This window comes from Chenopodium album, chromosome 10 (assembly GCF_948465745.1).
Source record: "Chenopodium album chromosome 10, dcCheAlbu1.1, whole genome shotgun sequence".
NCBI lineage: Eukaryota > Viridiplantae > Streptophyta > Magnoliopsida > Caryophyllales > Amaranthaceae > Chenopodium > Chenopodium album.
Window position 1 is genome coordinate 38,544,517 of NC_137843.1, and position 17,956 is coordinate 38,562,472.

A 17,956-nucleotide genomic window follows, 5' to 3' on the forward strand; every position below is an offset into this window, starting at 1 on the left:
GACTTATAACCTTACGGACTTGCATTTTTAGATATTACCCTTCCTAAATGGCAATGGTTCGCACGGTTTGAGAGTATCCTCGGTTGATCCTAGGATAACGTATGCTAAGGTAGCCCGGTTAAGAACTTTTGAGTACGTTTGAACCCTTAATCCACGAGAAAGTGGTAAGATGGAGTTGCTCCCTATAGGTGGATTTAAAGTCCTTTAGTTGGTATTTGCTATTTTTCCCATCCCTTGTGAGGTTCATTTGTTCTAGCCTTCATCATTCTTGTTGTGTGGCTTTTTGGATCCTCTACTATGCATGTCTTAATCCTTGTGCTGTCTTTTAGCTCCTAAGATTGTGACCGAGCATCTTTAAGGAAGGATATGGGCACCTTTTCTCATTTTTCTTTTATTTTTTTTTTATTTAGTTACATATTTGATTTTCTATTTTGCATAAACCTTCTTGCTAACCAATTTGAGCCTCCTATTTCCTACTCTTGTTTATACCACATTACAAGCCTTATGACCTATGTTTACCAACCCTCTTAGTTAGTAAAGCATTGGCATGTGAGGTTTGAGTTTTGGATTGATTGTATAAGAACATGAGCACTTTGAATGTTGGTTTCATGTGAATCTTTGAAAGTTGGGTTGATTTGTCTTTAAAAGAAAGTTTCATAAGCAAGTTGTGTTCCAAGGAAATCAAATGATGTTTCATGATTAAAAAAGAAATGAAGATGAATGACAGAAAAAGCCGTCCATAGTTAAAAAAAGGCAAGGACACCAAATAAGTGCATATAAGTGCATTAGTAAAAAAAAAACAACAAAAACAAATAAAAAAAATAACCGAAAAACTCAAAAAGATTCTAGTTAGTTTCATTTTCTTCCTTATTCTACGCATTGAGGACAATGCTTTGTTCAAGCTTGGGGGGGGGGGGAACGTTACTTCGTTTTTGTATATATTATGTATTAGTGTTGAATAAGCTTAGGGGAGATGGCATTAATTGGTATTTTTGTTTGATGTTTGGTGACTTCTTGAGTGCGTTTTTTGAGAGGTGGCTGCTCTTTTGTTTCACTTAGGAATTGCCACCAAATTTTCAAATTATTTCCTCGCCTTTACCCTTAGCCATGACATTACAACCTTAATAAAGACCCTTGAACTTTAGAGATGTTTGGTCATTTACTCGGTGGAGGGAGATGGATTTCAACCCTATGGAGAGAGTATGCATAGTTGAGATGTCGGGATGACACTAACTCCACAAAATGAATCTTTTTCCAGTTCCTTTGTGGAATCATGAGGAGCTAGCTAAAGGGTGATTTGAAGCTTATGGGGAGAACGAGTTAGTGTATATTCTCAATCTTCTTCTCTTCCTTATTTTATTTGAATAAGCTATCTTGTGAGTGTCATTTGCTTTCTTATTCCTTTTTTCAGCTTTTATTTTGCTCGAGAACGAGCAAAAGTTTAGCTTGGGGGAATTTGATGAGTGTCAATTATGGTACTCATATGTTAGCATTTTAGGACTTTTTCCTTATATTTTATAGGCATCACATGAGAGCGTCGACTATAGGGATGCATGAGAGCGCTAGGATCGAAGCTTCACGCAAAGGGGTCACGAGCTAGCAACAAGGGGAGCCGCACGCCGAGCATGCAGCATGGGTGCGCGCGCGTAGACCCCTTTGTGCGTGCGCGCAGGCCCCTCTGTGCATGCGCATGGGGCTGCTGTGCGCGCGCACCACAGCCTCCCGTCCCCTTACTTTTCTCTTATTATAAATACCTTTGACCTTTCCTTTTTAGGGGATGACGTTTTTTCTAGTACTTGATATATTTTTCCAGATTTAGTAGAGAGAAAAAGTAGAGAGAGAAACACTTGAATACTTGATTTGTACTTCAAATTACTTCATTAAGTTTGGATTTCTTCTTTAATTAATGATAATTAGTGAGATTTTCTTCCCTTGAATTTACCCTTTGCTTGATTCTACCTTTAATTCTTGTATTGATTTGATTATTGATCTTTGGTTTGAAAGTTTGTTTGATTTGATTTTCTTCTTGATTAAGCTTGAAATAATGATGTTTGTGATTCGATTTTTTTTGTTTTTTCAATCCTATTATGTTTAGTGAGCAGATTAGTAGCTAGGGAGAAGGGGAAGCATGCTTGATTGATGATCATTGCTAGTTAATGATTCTTGATTGATTGAATTGTCGCAATTAAATTGGTTAACATAGTTGTGCATGTGATTGATTTGAATAGGAGTGATCAACCTTAATGATTAATCTAGATTGCATTGTAATTTTCAATGAAATTAACCCTTGATTTGAGAATTGCTTTAATTGATTGAATTTGATTGTGATTTTCCTTGTTAGTTATTCATAGTGAACCCTAGCTTGACTTATAGGAAATAACTTTTGAATCCTATTGATTGCAACTATTGTTTTCCTTTACAACGTTTGAATCGATTGAGTTCTTCGTCATTTAGCATGATCATTGAACTTGCATGTGGAACCTTAATCCCTAGTGTTTACCATATTGATCTTCTTCATTGCTTAGTCGATTGAACCTTTAGATACATCATGAATTACCTCTAATTCTTCGAAGTAGCTTAACTATAGGCTATAACATTCTCCCCCTCATTCCTCGTGGTACGAGTCGGACTTGCCCTATATTTGGAGTAAGTTTGATTTCCTTATTTGTTTGATTGGTGGTGCTTTAGATTTCAACGACCTAAATTACCCCACATCACCCTTGCCGCTTCTCTTAAGATTTGATGGTGCATTGTTGATTGCTTTGCTCTGTATTTGAATGAGTTAGCATGTTTTAAGTCTTCTGGTCCTCGGAGGCAAAGTGTAAGTAACTTGATATTTTTATATTTAAAGACATTAACTTTATATTTATATATAAACAAGACCTTATACTTTAATAGTTTGCATTGTTGTTTATTTGTGACAACATTGGGCAAGGTGACATTTCTAATGTTGTTAACAATTTGCACGGTATATGGGAAGGGTGGGTGTGCTACGAGAATCCTGAATGTGATATAATGGATGCTGAACTGGTATATTTCATGCTAAACTAATGTCATACCCTTAAAAGAGTTATGTCTGTGAAATACTTTGTCTAAACCACTTTTAATTTTACTGTTTCAGATCTATAGTCCTATTCTTGTTGAGGATCACTATGTTTTGTTTGTTGTTGTTCATGCAAAAGAGTTGATACATTATCTTGACAATATTATTTGGCGTGATTCTAGTCTTGCCTACTTTAGAGAGTTGTCTTCTCATGTGGTATGTTTCTGTTGATTTATTGTTTCAATTTAAACTTTTTTTTTTTTTGTATTCAATGGATTGTAAACTTTTATATTTTTTATCAGTGTAGTCAATTGGGTGCTTTTCTTGGCAAAAGAAATCATCCAAAGAGTACTCAACTACCTTCCTATAATTAAGTTTGAAATTGTTAGTTGGAATGGAGAAAGGATAAGATTGACAACTTGGACTGTGGAGTGTTTGTCATGTATCACATGCTCCATTTTGTTGGTAATCGTTCAAATTAAATAAACTCAAAACAATAATTATTCATCTATTTTTCTTTTGTTTTTCCCTTTCTGATATTTTAAGTAATTTCATATTGATAAGTTTTTTTTCTCTGTTGTGAGGTTTCTGGAAGAAAAATTTTGCGTGTAAAGATTTGTACCACGCTTGTATTGTGTGATATGAATGAATCTAGGGCTGACGTGTTGGCATAATTAGCCAAGTTCAATGAGAGGAAGAAAAATGTTGATTATGTCACGGCAATTGAACAAAGAAGAAAGGCTGCAATTGCTGAGAAGAAAAAGAAAGAATCTGAGGAAAGAAGAAAGGCAGCAGAAGAAAAGGCACATGCAGAGGCAGCAGAAGAAAATCCCAAAGAAAAACGGGCAAAAAGGTAAATTAAGAAGTACACTCCCTTCTAAAGAGTGAACTGACTTGTTAGTGATTAGGTGTAGATGTATTTTTTGAAAACTTAATGTATGTGCATACATCAAGTTCAGTGATGTAATTAAATTTTCTATGGTATAGCTTTGGTGGTTTTTTTCTTTTTGAAAACTAAATGTATTTTTTGGTGGTTTTGTTTTAAAAACTGAATGTATGTGCTTACATTAAGTAATTTGAAATGTTATTTTGTATATAGCTTTCTTTTTAATTGTGCATTTATGCATGAAAAGGGTCACTCCTGCACTAAAAAGGGTCACTTCATGTAGGTAAAAGAGTTACTTCATACATGTAAAAGGTTCAATTCAGTTTAATATGGGGTCACTTTTATGCAATAAACGGGTAACTTTTGAGCATAAAAAGGGTAACGTCTATGCATAAAAAGAGTAATTTTTATGGGTAGAAAGGATAACGTTATACATGAAAAGAGTAACTTTTATGGGTAAAAATTAAAGGGTAACGTTTATGCATGAAAAGGGTAACTTTTGTGGGTAGAAAGGGTAACTATTTAATGCTAGGGTGAACTGAAGAATGTCTATGCCTTGTATTAGGAAGCACTTACATTCAAAATAAGAGGATCACTTTATGCATTAAAAAGGGTCACTTTATACGCTAAAAAGGGTAACTTTTATGGGTAGAAAAGGTAACTTATGTTAAAAGGGTATGTATTTACTCTGTTTATATTTCTAGTAAACAACATGTGCTAATAAGAGAATCATTCAAATTTTAACCAGACTAGTCATAGAGTAAAAAAAAAAAATAGTATAACAATACAAAGTAAAATAATAGTGATAAAAAAATGTTCTAAAACAGGTAATAAAAAATTCTTAAAAGAGTCGTATTTGGGTGTCTTTGATCCAAATTCAGAATGTGGAGGTGGTAGTGCTGGTTTCTTTTTATCCCTTGCCTTTTTGAAGCCCTCCTTTTGCTCTCTTGCTTCTTCCTTTTGTTACAGCTATTTTAGGATCAAGTATTGTTGGTACACTTGTGCTTATACTAGATGCCGAAGAAACATCATTATTGCTCTAGGTGATGTCTGCCACATCGGGAATGTCAGAAGCAACTTCTGCACCCTCTTCTCTCTAAGCAGTAGTAGCAAGTAAGTCTTCCACCATATTTAGACTATTTCTGAAGCTTTCTTCCATAAATGCTTTTGTCTCTTCATTTCTAGACTTTTTAAGATTAGATTGTAGTATTTCCTCATCATTGTTTGCCTCCATGGTATATATGGTTGTGTAGGATCTTGATTCTTCAACCTATTCCATGCCTCTGTTTTTGCAAACTTAGTCCATCTTTTTGTAACATACTTATATGGTATTCTTGTTACTGAATGTAGAAGTAGAATTCTGATGCAATGATAACATAACCATCCAAATGCTTCAAAATTTTTGCAAGTACACCATACACTTTGTGTAACACCCCAATAATTCTCTCTTTAAACCTATGAGTACCCTGAACAATATCCAAGAGAATTACTGACGTGCTACCGCCACGTGTTCAAACGTTAAGGCTATATCAGAAATTAGCAGCGAAAAAACTAATTCAGTTATCAATAAGTTTCAAAACCAATAAACAAAACCAAATTAAGTCTTACAACTTGGAACTATTAAGGCCCTTATTCAAAACCCAAATTAGTAAAAGTAGTATAAAATGAAACCGAATTTAATAAATTCAAAAGTAAGTAGCAAAATAAGTTGTGAAAAGTAACCAACACTCCACTCAAAATCCCACCACCTAGAAGCGAATGCCGCACGTGTAAGACCTGTGGTTAATCTGCTCCCCAATATTACAAGTGTAAAAATTGGATCGTCATAGGGTCATTGAAAGGCGAAGGCCATGACCAAAAAAAGACACACAAAGCACGCAATCAGCAAAGCTGAGTACATACAAGCTGTAAAATATATAATAAAATAATCCCTAGCATGCTACTAATATTCAATCATCACACACAATTAAATCATAGACTCAACACACGACTCCACTGTCAATCTTACTAAAACTTCACTAATTAATAGTAGTTACATCATAAGCAATAGACAAGGTTGTCCATCCCATGCTCCATTTGGAACATCAATAAAAGAAAAACCCCATGCCTCCTTTCGGAAACATCAATAAAACATCCAATGGCCACGGGCGCAACTCCGTGACCATAGCTAAGCTAGTATGAGATCTCATCTAACTCCTAGTTTTTGAAAAGTATTTGAAACAAGAGACTCGTAGATCAGACGGCCTCTAGAAAAGTGCACGGCTAATACCCCGCGTACCCCAACCCCTGATTGTCGTTACTCCAGATGTGCATAAATCCAGAGTTTTATTGCTCATCCATCTTGCACTTTACGTGATTTACAAGTTTAGACTTGGTGATGACTCGTATGCAAAACAACACAATCAATTCAATATCAATTCAATCAAGTAAACCAAGTTTCCAAATTCAATTCTTGATTTATTAGTGACAAGCAGTATTTATTATTGGAACCTTTAACTACCTCGGTGCATAAACACATGGAGTGCATAAAGCACCCCAAAACCTTAACCTCGTCTTATAAGACTTAAATTCTTCCTTTACTCATTCTATCTCGATAATCATGAACGAGTAATAAATAAATCATTCCACATATTCACGTACCTTTGCCTCTAAGCGCATCTTACAAAATTAATGCATAAATAACACTTGCAAAGTAGAATAACACACAACATACGGAAATCACAATGTAAAACCAAACAATTAAGCCCAGTCTTCTCTATACATGATACTAAGTTCTCGATACATCCCTAAATATGCTTCTAATAAAGGCAAGGTTTCGTATCTTGTACATATCTTGAATATATGAGTTGATTGGCCACTTTACTAACTAAAAATCATCTTCTATAAAGTCCTCTCCTAAACCAAACAATAAGATCTCAATCAATACCCAAGTAATCAAATTTACAACAATACTAATTAACTTTAAAAGCTTCATTGAAACGACATCTTTAAGCCTCTCTAAAGTCTAGGTTAGTAGCTTAGAAATATTACTATGAATATCCATAAAAAGATCCTTTAAATACATCTTTGTATATGAAAATTCAGCAAGTTTTAAACATTATAAAAATCTGAAATTTAATTTTAAACAAGTATTTTAAAGTTATTGAAATTCTTATCTGCTGCATAGTAGATTAGTAGACTTTAAACCCAAAAATCTATTAGTTTGAAGTGATTAAAGACTTCAAAAAAATAGACAAAAATCTGAAAATTAAGTTATGAAATTAAACTTCAAAGTTCAACATTTTATAGTTACAACATACTCATAATAATCATTTAACGGAATTAGAAACATGGAAATATGAAACTAATACAAATCAAAACCCAAAATCAAATCTTTAAAAATCTGAAATTTTATTTACCATCAAAATAATTAAACTTTAACATAATTTAAACGTAGTATGATTAGGTAACTTGATTAACACGTTTTAAGGCCTAAAATCATGAAAAATCAAGGTTTAAGCCCTAATTTTCTTAGCTAAATAAATCTGAAATTTTGTTTCATAGTTTAAACATAATAAAACTTATAAATTTATAATCTTTTATAATTCATATACATAATCAAACCATAATAATAACAATTTAATAACAAAATTGATAAAGATTTAAACTTGGGTTGAATTAACAAAAGAAGAAAAAACAAGAGGGACAAAGGAGAGAGGTGCGAACTGTTGTCGAGGGGGGCCGCGGTGGACGCTGGAGCAGCAGTGGCGGTGTCGGTGGTGGCTGGTGTCGCCGGGCAACAAGCAATTTTTATTTTATTTTTTTTATTTTTTTTTTATTTTTTTTAATTTTTTTTTTATTTTTTTTTGTGAAGTCGTGAAAACAAGGGGAAGCAAAAGGGAAAGCAGTAGCAGCAACTTACGTAAGGTTGGAATGAAAGGGAATAATATTGTAAGTGGATATAAATAATAAGAAGTGGGTTTTAGGATAACCTAATCCAAATATAATTAGGATGACTTGTTTAGGCCCAAATATATGCCAAAGTTTAGAAATAAGATGTAAAGTTGGGCTTGAGGTAATTTGGACTAAGCTCTTAATTTGTATGGTAGAATGATTATTGAAAATAGCTAGTAATGACTAAATAACTTAAAATTACTTTATTTTCAAAATATTTATAAAAATATAAAATTATAGAAAAATAATCATAAAATTATCAATAAAATATAATTATAATAATTACAAAATCACGGGGGATTACACTTTGGCTCTCATGTATATAGTTTACTTGATGTGCAAACCATGGCTTGTCTTCTAAAGTTACTTGATAAAGTAGACATTCTTCGGTTCTTCCTATCATTTGAACAGTTGTTGCCATAGAGTATCCAAACTCCTCTTCAAAATCTCTAAAGAGTGACAAAGTGAAAACCTGTTCACCAAAATCATGTAGCTACATATAAGCTGCTATATAATTTGTGTTATTTATGTACTTTTAAGTTAACTTTTTACCTATGTAGCATACTTTAGAATTCCAGCCAGTGGCAATGAAGTGAATGATATTGACTTGCTACAGGTAAACTCATCATATTTCTCTGTGCTTCTCCAATGATTCATTATCTTCTTAAATATGGTATAAAATTCTGTCAAGGTAGTTGCTTTACTTGCTTTGAATCCTATAGCATGATTAGTGCTTTCACTCCTTTGTAACGATAAGAACTTAACTGAAAAGAAATCTCTACTAAGGGCAGGACACCATTTCTCTTTCAATTCGTACACTCTTTTATACCAAGAGTGTGCTGTGAAGTCATATTTCTGCATCATTGCCTACCACTTTTCTTCAAATTCTTGTTCTGTCACACACCACTTTAAATACTGGTTGAATGCATACTTGAACTCTTTGTCTTTTTTTAGATCCCCAAAGCTGGTTATTGCATTTTGTTCCAAACGACAGATACAAAGTCTATGCCTTGTATTAGGAAGCGCCTACATTCAAAATAAGAGGATCACTTTATGCATTAAAAAGGGTCACTTTATGCACTAAAATGGGTAACTTGTGGTTTAATGGTCAAATATTGTATGTTGTCAGAACTTATTAGTTAGGGTAACACGTAAATATAAACTTATTACCTGCTCAATTGCATTTGCCATTGCTTGGTCTTGGTCAGTGAATGTTGAAGTTGGTGTTCTATCTTCCATAGCTTTCAAGAGGTTTCTAGTAGCCACACAAACGATTATGTTTTTTCATCCCCAATAAAAGCACATGCAAACATACAATTATGCTAGTGATTGTTTATGCCAACAAATGGAGCACATATAAGATTATACCGGTTGGTTCTGTATGTTGTATCAAAGACAAGAACATCTCCATATATTCTATAGTCTTCTAGCATCATTAAAATCTTTCCAAAAGATATTGGAAATTCTTCCTTCATTGTCAAACTTCACTCTTAAAAAGAAGTTTGGATCCTCTAATTGTTCCTGATTTAAAATGTTCACTAAAGTTTGAGCATCTCCAGCCTCAATTTGCTCCATTCTTAACCTTGAACAGAAATTTAGGTGATCTACAACACTATGCCCTATATTCTGTTCTCCTCCAGCTTTTGTAGCCATGTAATTGTAAGTGTCCATTGTAGTCAGACCTGAAGATTTCATTGTTTTGATTGCTTCAACTTTTTCTTCTGTCATTTTTCTTTCAGAACGATGCAAATAATGTCACTGTGACTTTGTTAGCTCGTGGTCATGTTATAATATATGTGACACCACCTCAAACTGTCCTTCTTTATTTACTTTTGCTCTTATGCTTGCCTTGCAATTAGATCGTGTAATGGCTACTTGTCTTGGCTTTTTTGTTTTCACATTTACATTCTCTTCATCTACCATTTCAACAAATTTTGTTCTCTTGTCACTTGAATTTCTCTTTCCTTCAGCAGAACACACATAATATTTTTCACTTTTACTATCTTTGTGTGAGTGAAGTATATTGTTGTATGCTTTTCTTATTGAAAACCCCAGTATAGCAACATGTTTTTCATACAATTCCAAAATTTCTTCAAAATTTTCACTTACCACACCAACAAATGATCCTCTAAGATCTAAACTAGAATCATCTATTGGATTTGCATCTATGATTTAATACAGACATATCAGATAAGCAGAAGCAACATATCATTCTGTTTAGAGAAATCATATTGGAGGGGAGTTAGATTTGAAATCAAAATCTCTTTCTTTTTCCGGTTCCTTCTAGGAATCATTGAGATGCTCGCTAGAGGTAGATTTGAAGCTAATTGGGAGATTGTGGTAAAATGTTTTGAGATCGATGAAGGTGAATTGTGTCTTATTAGTTCTCTATGCTTAGCATATTCTATGTTTCAATCAACCTTGGATATCTTGAAACGTGCACTCCCTTACTTGTTTAGAAAGAATTGCATCTATTTGTGCTTGTTCATTTGCAAAAGTCCTTTCAAGAACATATGTTTTCTTTACTTTTCTTTTGATTTCCTTTTTATGATTTGCCTTATTTGTTTGCTTTGTGAGAGTTATGGGTTAATCTCTTATAAAACCCTTACGAGAGCATCACTCGTCCTTTAGGGCGATCTAGGGGTTTAAATGGCTTGTCTTTTGTTGCTAAAATTGACCGTGATTCCTAAGAAAGTGAGTTAGTGTGTATTCCCATCCTCTCTAGTTTTCTTGTTTCTTTCTTTGCTTGAATAATGTTATCATTTTCTCTTGGGTTGGATTTTGTTTTGCTCGAGGACGAGCAAAAGTTTAGCTTGGGGGAATTTGATGAGTGTCATTTATGGCACTAATATGGTAGCATTTTAAGACGTTTTCCTTCTATTTATAGGTTTTCTCTTTAAATAATGCTTTAGTTTCTTTCATTTATGCTTTAGTTTCTTCGTTTCTCTTATTTTGTGCTTTCTTGTGAAATAAGGGTATTTTCGTCTTTTCTACTTTACTCGCTTTACTTTCTTTTATTGTAGGCTTTGTTCGGGTCTCGGGATCTACTTTTGAAGGTTCTCCAAGTCTTTTGGATGCTCGAGACAAGATCTCATATTATTCGCTTGGCTAGAGTTCAAGATAAGAAGCAAGCTCCTATTCTTGGCATTGGCGCTCTTGTGCATCACCATCATCGCATGTCTTGATCATGAAAGCGCAAAAATGAAGTTTTCAAGGCTGCCCTCCTCGCGTGCATCACATGAGAGCGTCGACTATAGGGATGCATGAGAGCTCTAGGATTGAAGCTTCACGCAAAGAGGCCACGAGCTAGCAACGAGCATGCAGCAGGGGTGCGTGCACAGACCCCCCTGTGCGTTCCCGCAAGCCCCTCGGAGCGCGTGCACGGGCCTGTTGCGTGTGCGCACCGTGGCTCTTCGACCCTTTTGTTTTTCTTTGCTATATATACTTGAGGCCTTTCTATTTTTGAACAACTTTAGACTAGCTTAGAATTTCTCTCTCATATTTTAGCTTAGGTTGAGAGCTTCTCTCTCTAGATCTAGGGTTAGTTTAGGAGTAGATTTGGAGAGAGAAAGTGAGGAATTTCATTGGGGATTTGAGAGATTGAAGATTCAAGGTGACAATTGTATTGAAGATCTCCATAATCAATCAATGAGGAATTCTAACTCTATCTCATTTTATTGCTTTGTTTAATTTCAAGTTTGTTTGATTTGATGTTGATGTTTGATTCTTGATTAGTGTAATTGTTCTCCATATTTTGTTGATTCTTGATTTCTTTAGTTGCTTATTGATTAGATGATGATTTTTGAGTAGTTGTTTGGCTAGGGATTAGGTTAAACTTGAATGATTGATTGATTGTGATTAATTCGGGAATTGTGTTGATTGATTGTTGAGATTAAAGTGATTAATGAAAGTTTGCATGTATATAGTTTGATTAGGCCTTGAGAATTATGCTAGGTTGCATTGCGATTGCTAATGACACGACCCATTGATTTAGGAATTGCAATTATCGATTGGTTTGGATCGTGATTCTCCTTGTTAGTCATTCATAGTGAACCCTAGCTTGACTTATAGGAGATAGCTATTTGATTCCAATTGATAGCTCTTATCATTAGTCTTCACAACCATTCATTGGCATGTTCTTCCCTAGTTGTTGCAATTGTCTTGATTACTTGTTGATCCCCATTCCCTAGTGTTTCATTTGTTTGTTACTTGTTTAGTAGTTGTTTAGTGTTACCTCTTTACCCTTGACTCCACCCTAGCTTAGGCATAGATTGGAAATACTTAAATATAACCGTTCCTAGTGGTTCGACCCTTGACTTACCTCTATACTCGTATTTAGGTTTGTTAAGTGATTTTAAATTTGTTTGGCTCTAGGGAAGATTAGATAACGACCTACTTTTCCCTACGTCATTTATATGGGTCACTTTTATGCATAAAAAGGATAACATCTGCGCATAAAAAGGGTAACGCTTTTGTAGAAAAAGGGTAACATCTGAGCATATAAAAGGGTCACCTTTATGCATTCAAAGGGTAACGTTTCTGCATAACAATTAGAAGGTTGATTCTATAGAAATTACCTTCAGTTTCATTTGATTTGGATGTTTGTGCTGAATTTGAATAAATTGATTTACGAGGAACCACTTGATTTTCTATCTCTTCTGCATTGTCAATTGCTTCTTCTGCATTGTCAATTTCATTACCTCCAAAAATTTGATTACCTCTAGTGTCAGGATTTGTGCTTACACTTTCTCTATCCTCGTTCATTAATGGCACTTGAATTTGCTTTTCCCTAAACATGTTATTATCATCATCAGCTCGAGCAGCTTCTCTGTTATCACCATCAATTCGAGCAGTTTCCATGTTATCATCTACAAAATTCTCTATTTCATCTTCTATGATTGTGCGATTTAGGTCGAAATCACCTAACAATGGAGTTTGAATTTGCCTTTGTTTTTGTAGAAAATCGTGGATCAGATTACTGCAATTCGATGTATTGAATTTTGCTGATGAATCCTCCATTGATGATCGAAGCCCCAAGGTAATCGTTTTCGCGTTTTCTCTCTGCGTTTTCTCACTTTCTCTCTCCTCCATTGTTATTGCACTGCGATTTCTAAATTTGAGGTATGAGTTTTCACGTCTTTTTTATGAAAATTAAAAAAAAAAAAAGTTTGCAGTGTGAGCCGTCGATTTACAATAAATTTATTGTAAATCGGGGGCATGCAAAAGTTTTTGTAAGAGTTTTGTAACAAAATATTTTAGTAAAAAATTGAATTATATATAGTTTATCTTGTTGATTGTATTATTCACATAGAATCACATCCATTTATAACAAGTCTAGATCATATGCAATATCCATTTATGGATTATATTACAAGGAAAGCAAAAATATACTATACAAAATAAGAGAATATACTCTACTTGTTTAAGCAATCTAAAGTCAAATGATATGGACTAAATATATGTTGAATCCATGAATAATATTGATTGATAAACAATATTAAGCAAATCAAGGGTATTATATAGGAAAAATTGTAGGAATATTATGACCTTTTAACGGTCCGCTCAAAATATAACGACCTTTGGATTATCCCGGAATATTACGACCTTTGAACCTTATCTTCCATAAATGGGGCGTAACTGGTTGGTTCCCTGTTTAATCGTTCAGAGCGACACGTGTCACTTTGTAATAGGTTAACTTTTTTTTTACAAATTTCTTAAAAAAAATTAAACCCACAACCACCCCTTTCTGCCGGCGCCACCCTTTGATCCCTACCCCCACTCCCATCAGCCTGACCACCTTGAAACCCCACGTCGACGCCATCCGACCCCTACCCTTGAACCGCCTCCTCCTCCTTTCCTTTAACCACCATCTGCAACCTCCTAACCTTCATTCTACTCCCAAAAAAACCCATCACTGATAAAATTAATGTAACACCCCCAAATCTCCCTCTACGGAAATACTAGTATAATACGTATAATTATACCGTAGAGATAGGCTTGGGTGTATTACCGCCGTGTGATTACGCAAGGCTACTCAAAATACTTAACTCAATAACAAAACTTGCAACGGAAACTCAACTTTCTTGTATTAATACTTATAAAAATAGTAACATTGTTATGAGTACTCAAATAAAGACGAGACCAACATTCCTAAACTAGGTGAAGCAAATCCTTGGACTCCCATATGCTCATTCATGACTCCACCTGAAAATAGTCAACACTGCTTACCATTACGGTAAACAGGGCGAATCAAAACAAATAAGAAATACGGATTAACAAAATATGCTAAGTACGATAAGTGCAAGATAATGTAAACTCAATTTATTTGCAAACATGCTTTAAAAATCAATTCTAATAATTAATTCAATAAATTCCAAACTCATTATTCCAAAACCGATTCCAATGATTCAATATTCAAAATAATAGTTAATAAAACCAATTCCTTTATTAAGAACCAATTTCTTTTAATCCAATTCCTCACCCAAGTGTGCACACCCTTCAAGGTAGTCTCCTTATATTACAAGGTTATTCTTGAGGAAAGACCCGGTCATACAAAGTCCAAGACTTTATCAATAAACTAAATTCGCATAGTGGGATTACCAACATGTTTATAAAACATTAATAATAATAATTCAATGGTTCAATAAATCCTTTTAATATCCAAAAAATTCCAATATAATTCAAACTCCTTTTTAATAATTCCACATACTTTCAAAATCAAAACCTTTTAAATAGATACTTGAGAATAAAATCTCATATTAATAACTTTTCAAAATCAATAACTCTTCCTTGAAAAACCTTTTATTTAATTCAACAAACCTTTTAAAATCAATTCCTTTATTTAAACACGATAAGTAATTCAAATCATTCAAAACATGATTTAAAAAAATCAATCATTCAAAATACTTTTATTAAAACAAATATTAAAGTCAATATCTCCAAACATAATTTATTCATAAATCATAATTCAAATCAATTTAATTCAATCATTATAAAATCATTCAAAACATTTTATTCAAACCAATCACCTTTAAAGGTATCTAGCCACCTAAACGTACCTTGATCCTTGCTAGAAAAACCACACAAAAAGAACCTTAAGAACCTTGATTCCGAAGATCAATCAACACTTCACACTTTCAAAGTTCAATCACGAATACACCTTGCAAATAACATAACCATAAGGTTATCACAACATAAACTCAAATCTAATGTGCATGGACTATAAAACTCTTTTAAAATAATACTTTAATATAAAATTATAACTTTGAAATAGGTATTTGTATTTTACAAAACTAACCATGAAGAAGATAAAGGAATAAGATTAAAGAGAATTGAATTTTTGTTGGAAAGAATAGGTAGAAATTGCATAGGTCATAACTCCTTCAATATAACTCCGAATTGGGTGATTCTTGAGCCTAACCTCAAGGATTTTTCGAGAGAAACAATCTTCTGTGAACATCAATACCCCCCAAAAACTGACCAGAAGTGCTCGAAAACTGGCTTCAAAAATAAAGGGATAATTTGTGTAAAAAGAGGAGAAGAAAAGTATGAAAAGGTTTAGGCAAAAGAAGAAGAATAAGAGAGAAGAAGAGAATTGGGTTTTTGGTGTGAATAATATGAGAGGTATGAAGGGGTATTTATAAGCTAGCTCATGCAAGAATTATGGCTAGAGAATATGGGAAGAATTATGGTAAAAAGAATTAAGGAAATTACTTGGAGAAGTGAATAAAAAAATATGGAAACTTTTGATATTAAGGTGATTAAGAATAATAGAATTTAGGAAAGTGTGTTTGTCATGAAAATAAAATGGCAAAAGAGATTACTTGGGGAATAATCAAAGATGAAATAAGGTAGGAAAATAAGATGATCAAATCTTTGTGAGATGGAAAATAGGAATTAAGGAAATAAGGAATTTGAGGAAGATAATTAAAATACAAAACTAACAAAATAATTAACCCAAAATTAGCATATGGTGGCCGAAAATATTGAGCATATCTATGCTCATATTTTTAGACCTCCACTTATAGTTTTAAGGAAATATTTGCTAGATTTTAAGGATTAAAAATAATTGTGTAAATAATATATTTTGTATAAATAATTAATTAGGAAAATACCAATTATTCACTAAATAAAATAACTAAGAAAATACGAAAATCATAGTTAATAATTTAGGAATTTTCGGCCCTTTTAAATAAATAATAAAATATAATTTTTATTTAATTAAAATATCCGAAATATATATAAATAATCCGGTTTTTAAAATAAAATAAATGGATAATAAATCTTATCTAAAATCCAAAAATAATAATTAAGTTTTAAAATACTTTAGGCGCCGAAATTCAAATATCATTTTGGCTCCAAAATTCAAATAGTAAAATAAATTACTAAAATACCCTTTTAAAGAGAATACTAATTAGAAAATACGTTTCAAAAATACGGGGTATTACAATTAAGGACATGACCTTGGGGTCTTTGAGGTGGGGCATGGTTTCGACGAGGGGGTCATGAAAAAAGACAACGAAGGAGGAGGAAGTGGTGGAATAGGGTGGTTGCTCAATGTCGTGGGAGGGTGAGCGGAGGGACTCGAGCCTGACAGGCGGCAGATATGGTGATGAATGAGGGGGGATTATCGACGACAACCGGCGGTGAAGGGGGGGGGGGGGGGGTGAGGGCCACATCGACGCTGGCCGGCGACGAGGGGGTAGGGGCTGTATCGGTGTCGGCCGGTTGGGGGGGTGGGGTCTGCAGGTACGGGAAGGGGGGCTGGTTTTTTTATTCCTTTTTTTAAAAAAACAAATAATAAAATTTTAATTTTTTTTAAATCTTAACCAATCAGAACGTGCCACGTGTCTAGGTTTACCTGTTTAACAGGTTAATAGTATTTCATCCTATTTATGACAGAAGAGGATCAAAGATCGTAATATTACGGGATAATCCAAAGGTCGTTATATTTTGAGCGGATCGCTGAAAGGTCATAATATTCCTGACACTTTTTCTTATTATATATGTTGGAGTATTTTTAATAATTGGATCTTTAACAATTATACATTTTACCAAAAAAAAAAAAACAGAACACTAAAACAATAACATGTGTCAGCTTTAAAGCTTGTGTACCCTGTTTTAATATAGTATATAGATAGATTGATATTCACTTCAATATTCAACATTACATTCCAAAATATTAACACTTCAAACACTTTATATATAAAAAAAAAGAAATTATTCAAAATAACATGGGACAACGCACACACTAGTTAATATTTTTTTTTAAAAACCCTTTCTTCTATCCCCCTCCTCCACCCCCCTTACTGGCATTAATACCCCCACTTATATCTTATTTTATTAAAATACTTATTAAATTGTAACACTTATTAAAACGAGAATATAACTAACCTTAGTTAAATATGTATTTTTTTTTTTTTTTAGTTTGAGTTAGCTTATTATTTGAGTTTTCGTAAATTAAAAAAAAGTACTCGTACTGAATTATTTTTACTGTATAAGGAGCAATTAGCAAACAATAGCGTGGATCCGTCCTCTTCCTCTCACTCTCTTGTTGGATACACAGTTATGGCGGCCGCCCCTCCTGCACTGCCTCAGGGACGGGCCTGTGTGCTCTTCGCTCAAACCTTTGTTCACCCTCAATTAGACGAATATGTTGACGAAGTAACTTCTCTTTCTCTTTCCATTTCTTCTTCCTTCTTGCAATTTTATTATTTTCTTTATTTTTGATTTATGCTCCATATTTCCCGCCACTTTTATACCTAGAAATTTGTGATTTGGGGATTTTGGGTTGCTATGAATTACTATAAATTTGATTTTATATGGTGAATATGTGCTGGAGGTTCGAATTGGTTCTTGGTTAAAGTTTTTGAATTTGTCAATTTTTGTGATTTATGCCGTTTGATTTTTGTTAGGTCATGTTTGCTGAATCTATTGTGATTACTGCCTGCGAGTTTTTGGAGCAAAATGCGTCGTCGGCTTCGTCTGCCGTCTCTCTTCTGGGGTATATATGACTTCTTTCTTTTTCGTTCTTTTCATTTTTGCTTTTTCCTGATTGTAATGTTCAATGCTAATTAATTGCTTTTCTCCTGCAA

The 17,956-nt window shown here is 33.6% G+C and overlaps 1 protein-coding gene across 1 annotated transcript in view; it reads left to right on the forward strand.

Annotated features, from left to right (window-relative positions):
• The first annotated feature begins 17,351 nt into the window (after positions 1-17,351).
• The window catches only part of LOC145562426 (protein virilizer homolog), a 29,821-nt gene continuing 29,216 nt past the window's right edge, over positions 17,352-17,956 (forward strand). Inside the window, exons 1-2 of the mRNA XM_081622699.1 lie at positions 17,352-17,525; positions 17,777-17,865. Of these exons, the coding sequence (XP_081478825.1) occupies positions 17,430-17,525; positions 17,777-17,865 (185 nt within the window). The 5' untranslated portion in view covers positions 17,352-17,429. The remainder of the gene's footprint in view (positions 17,526-17,776; positions 17,866-17,956) is intronic.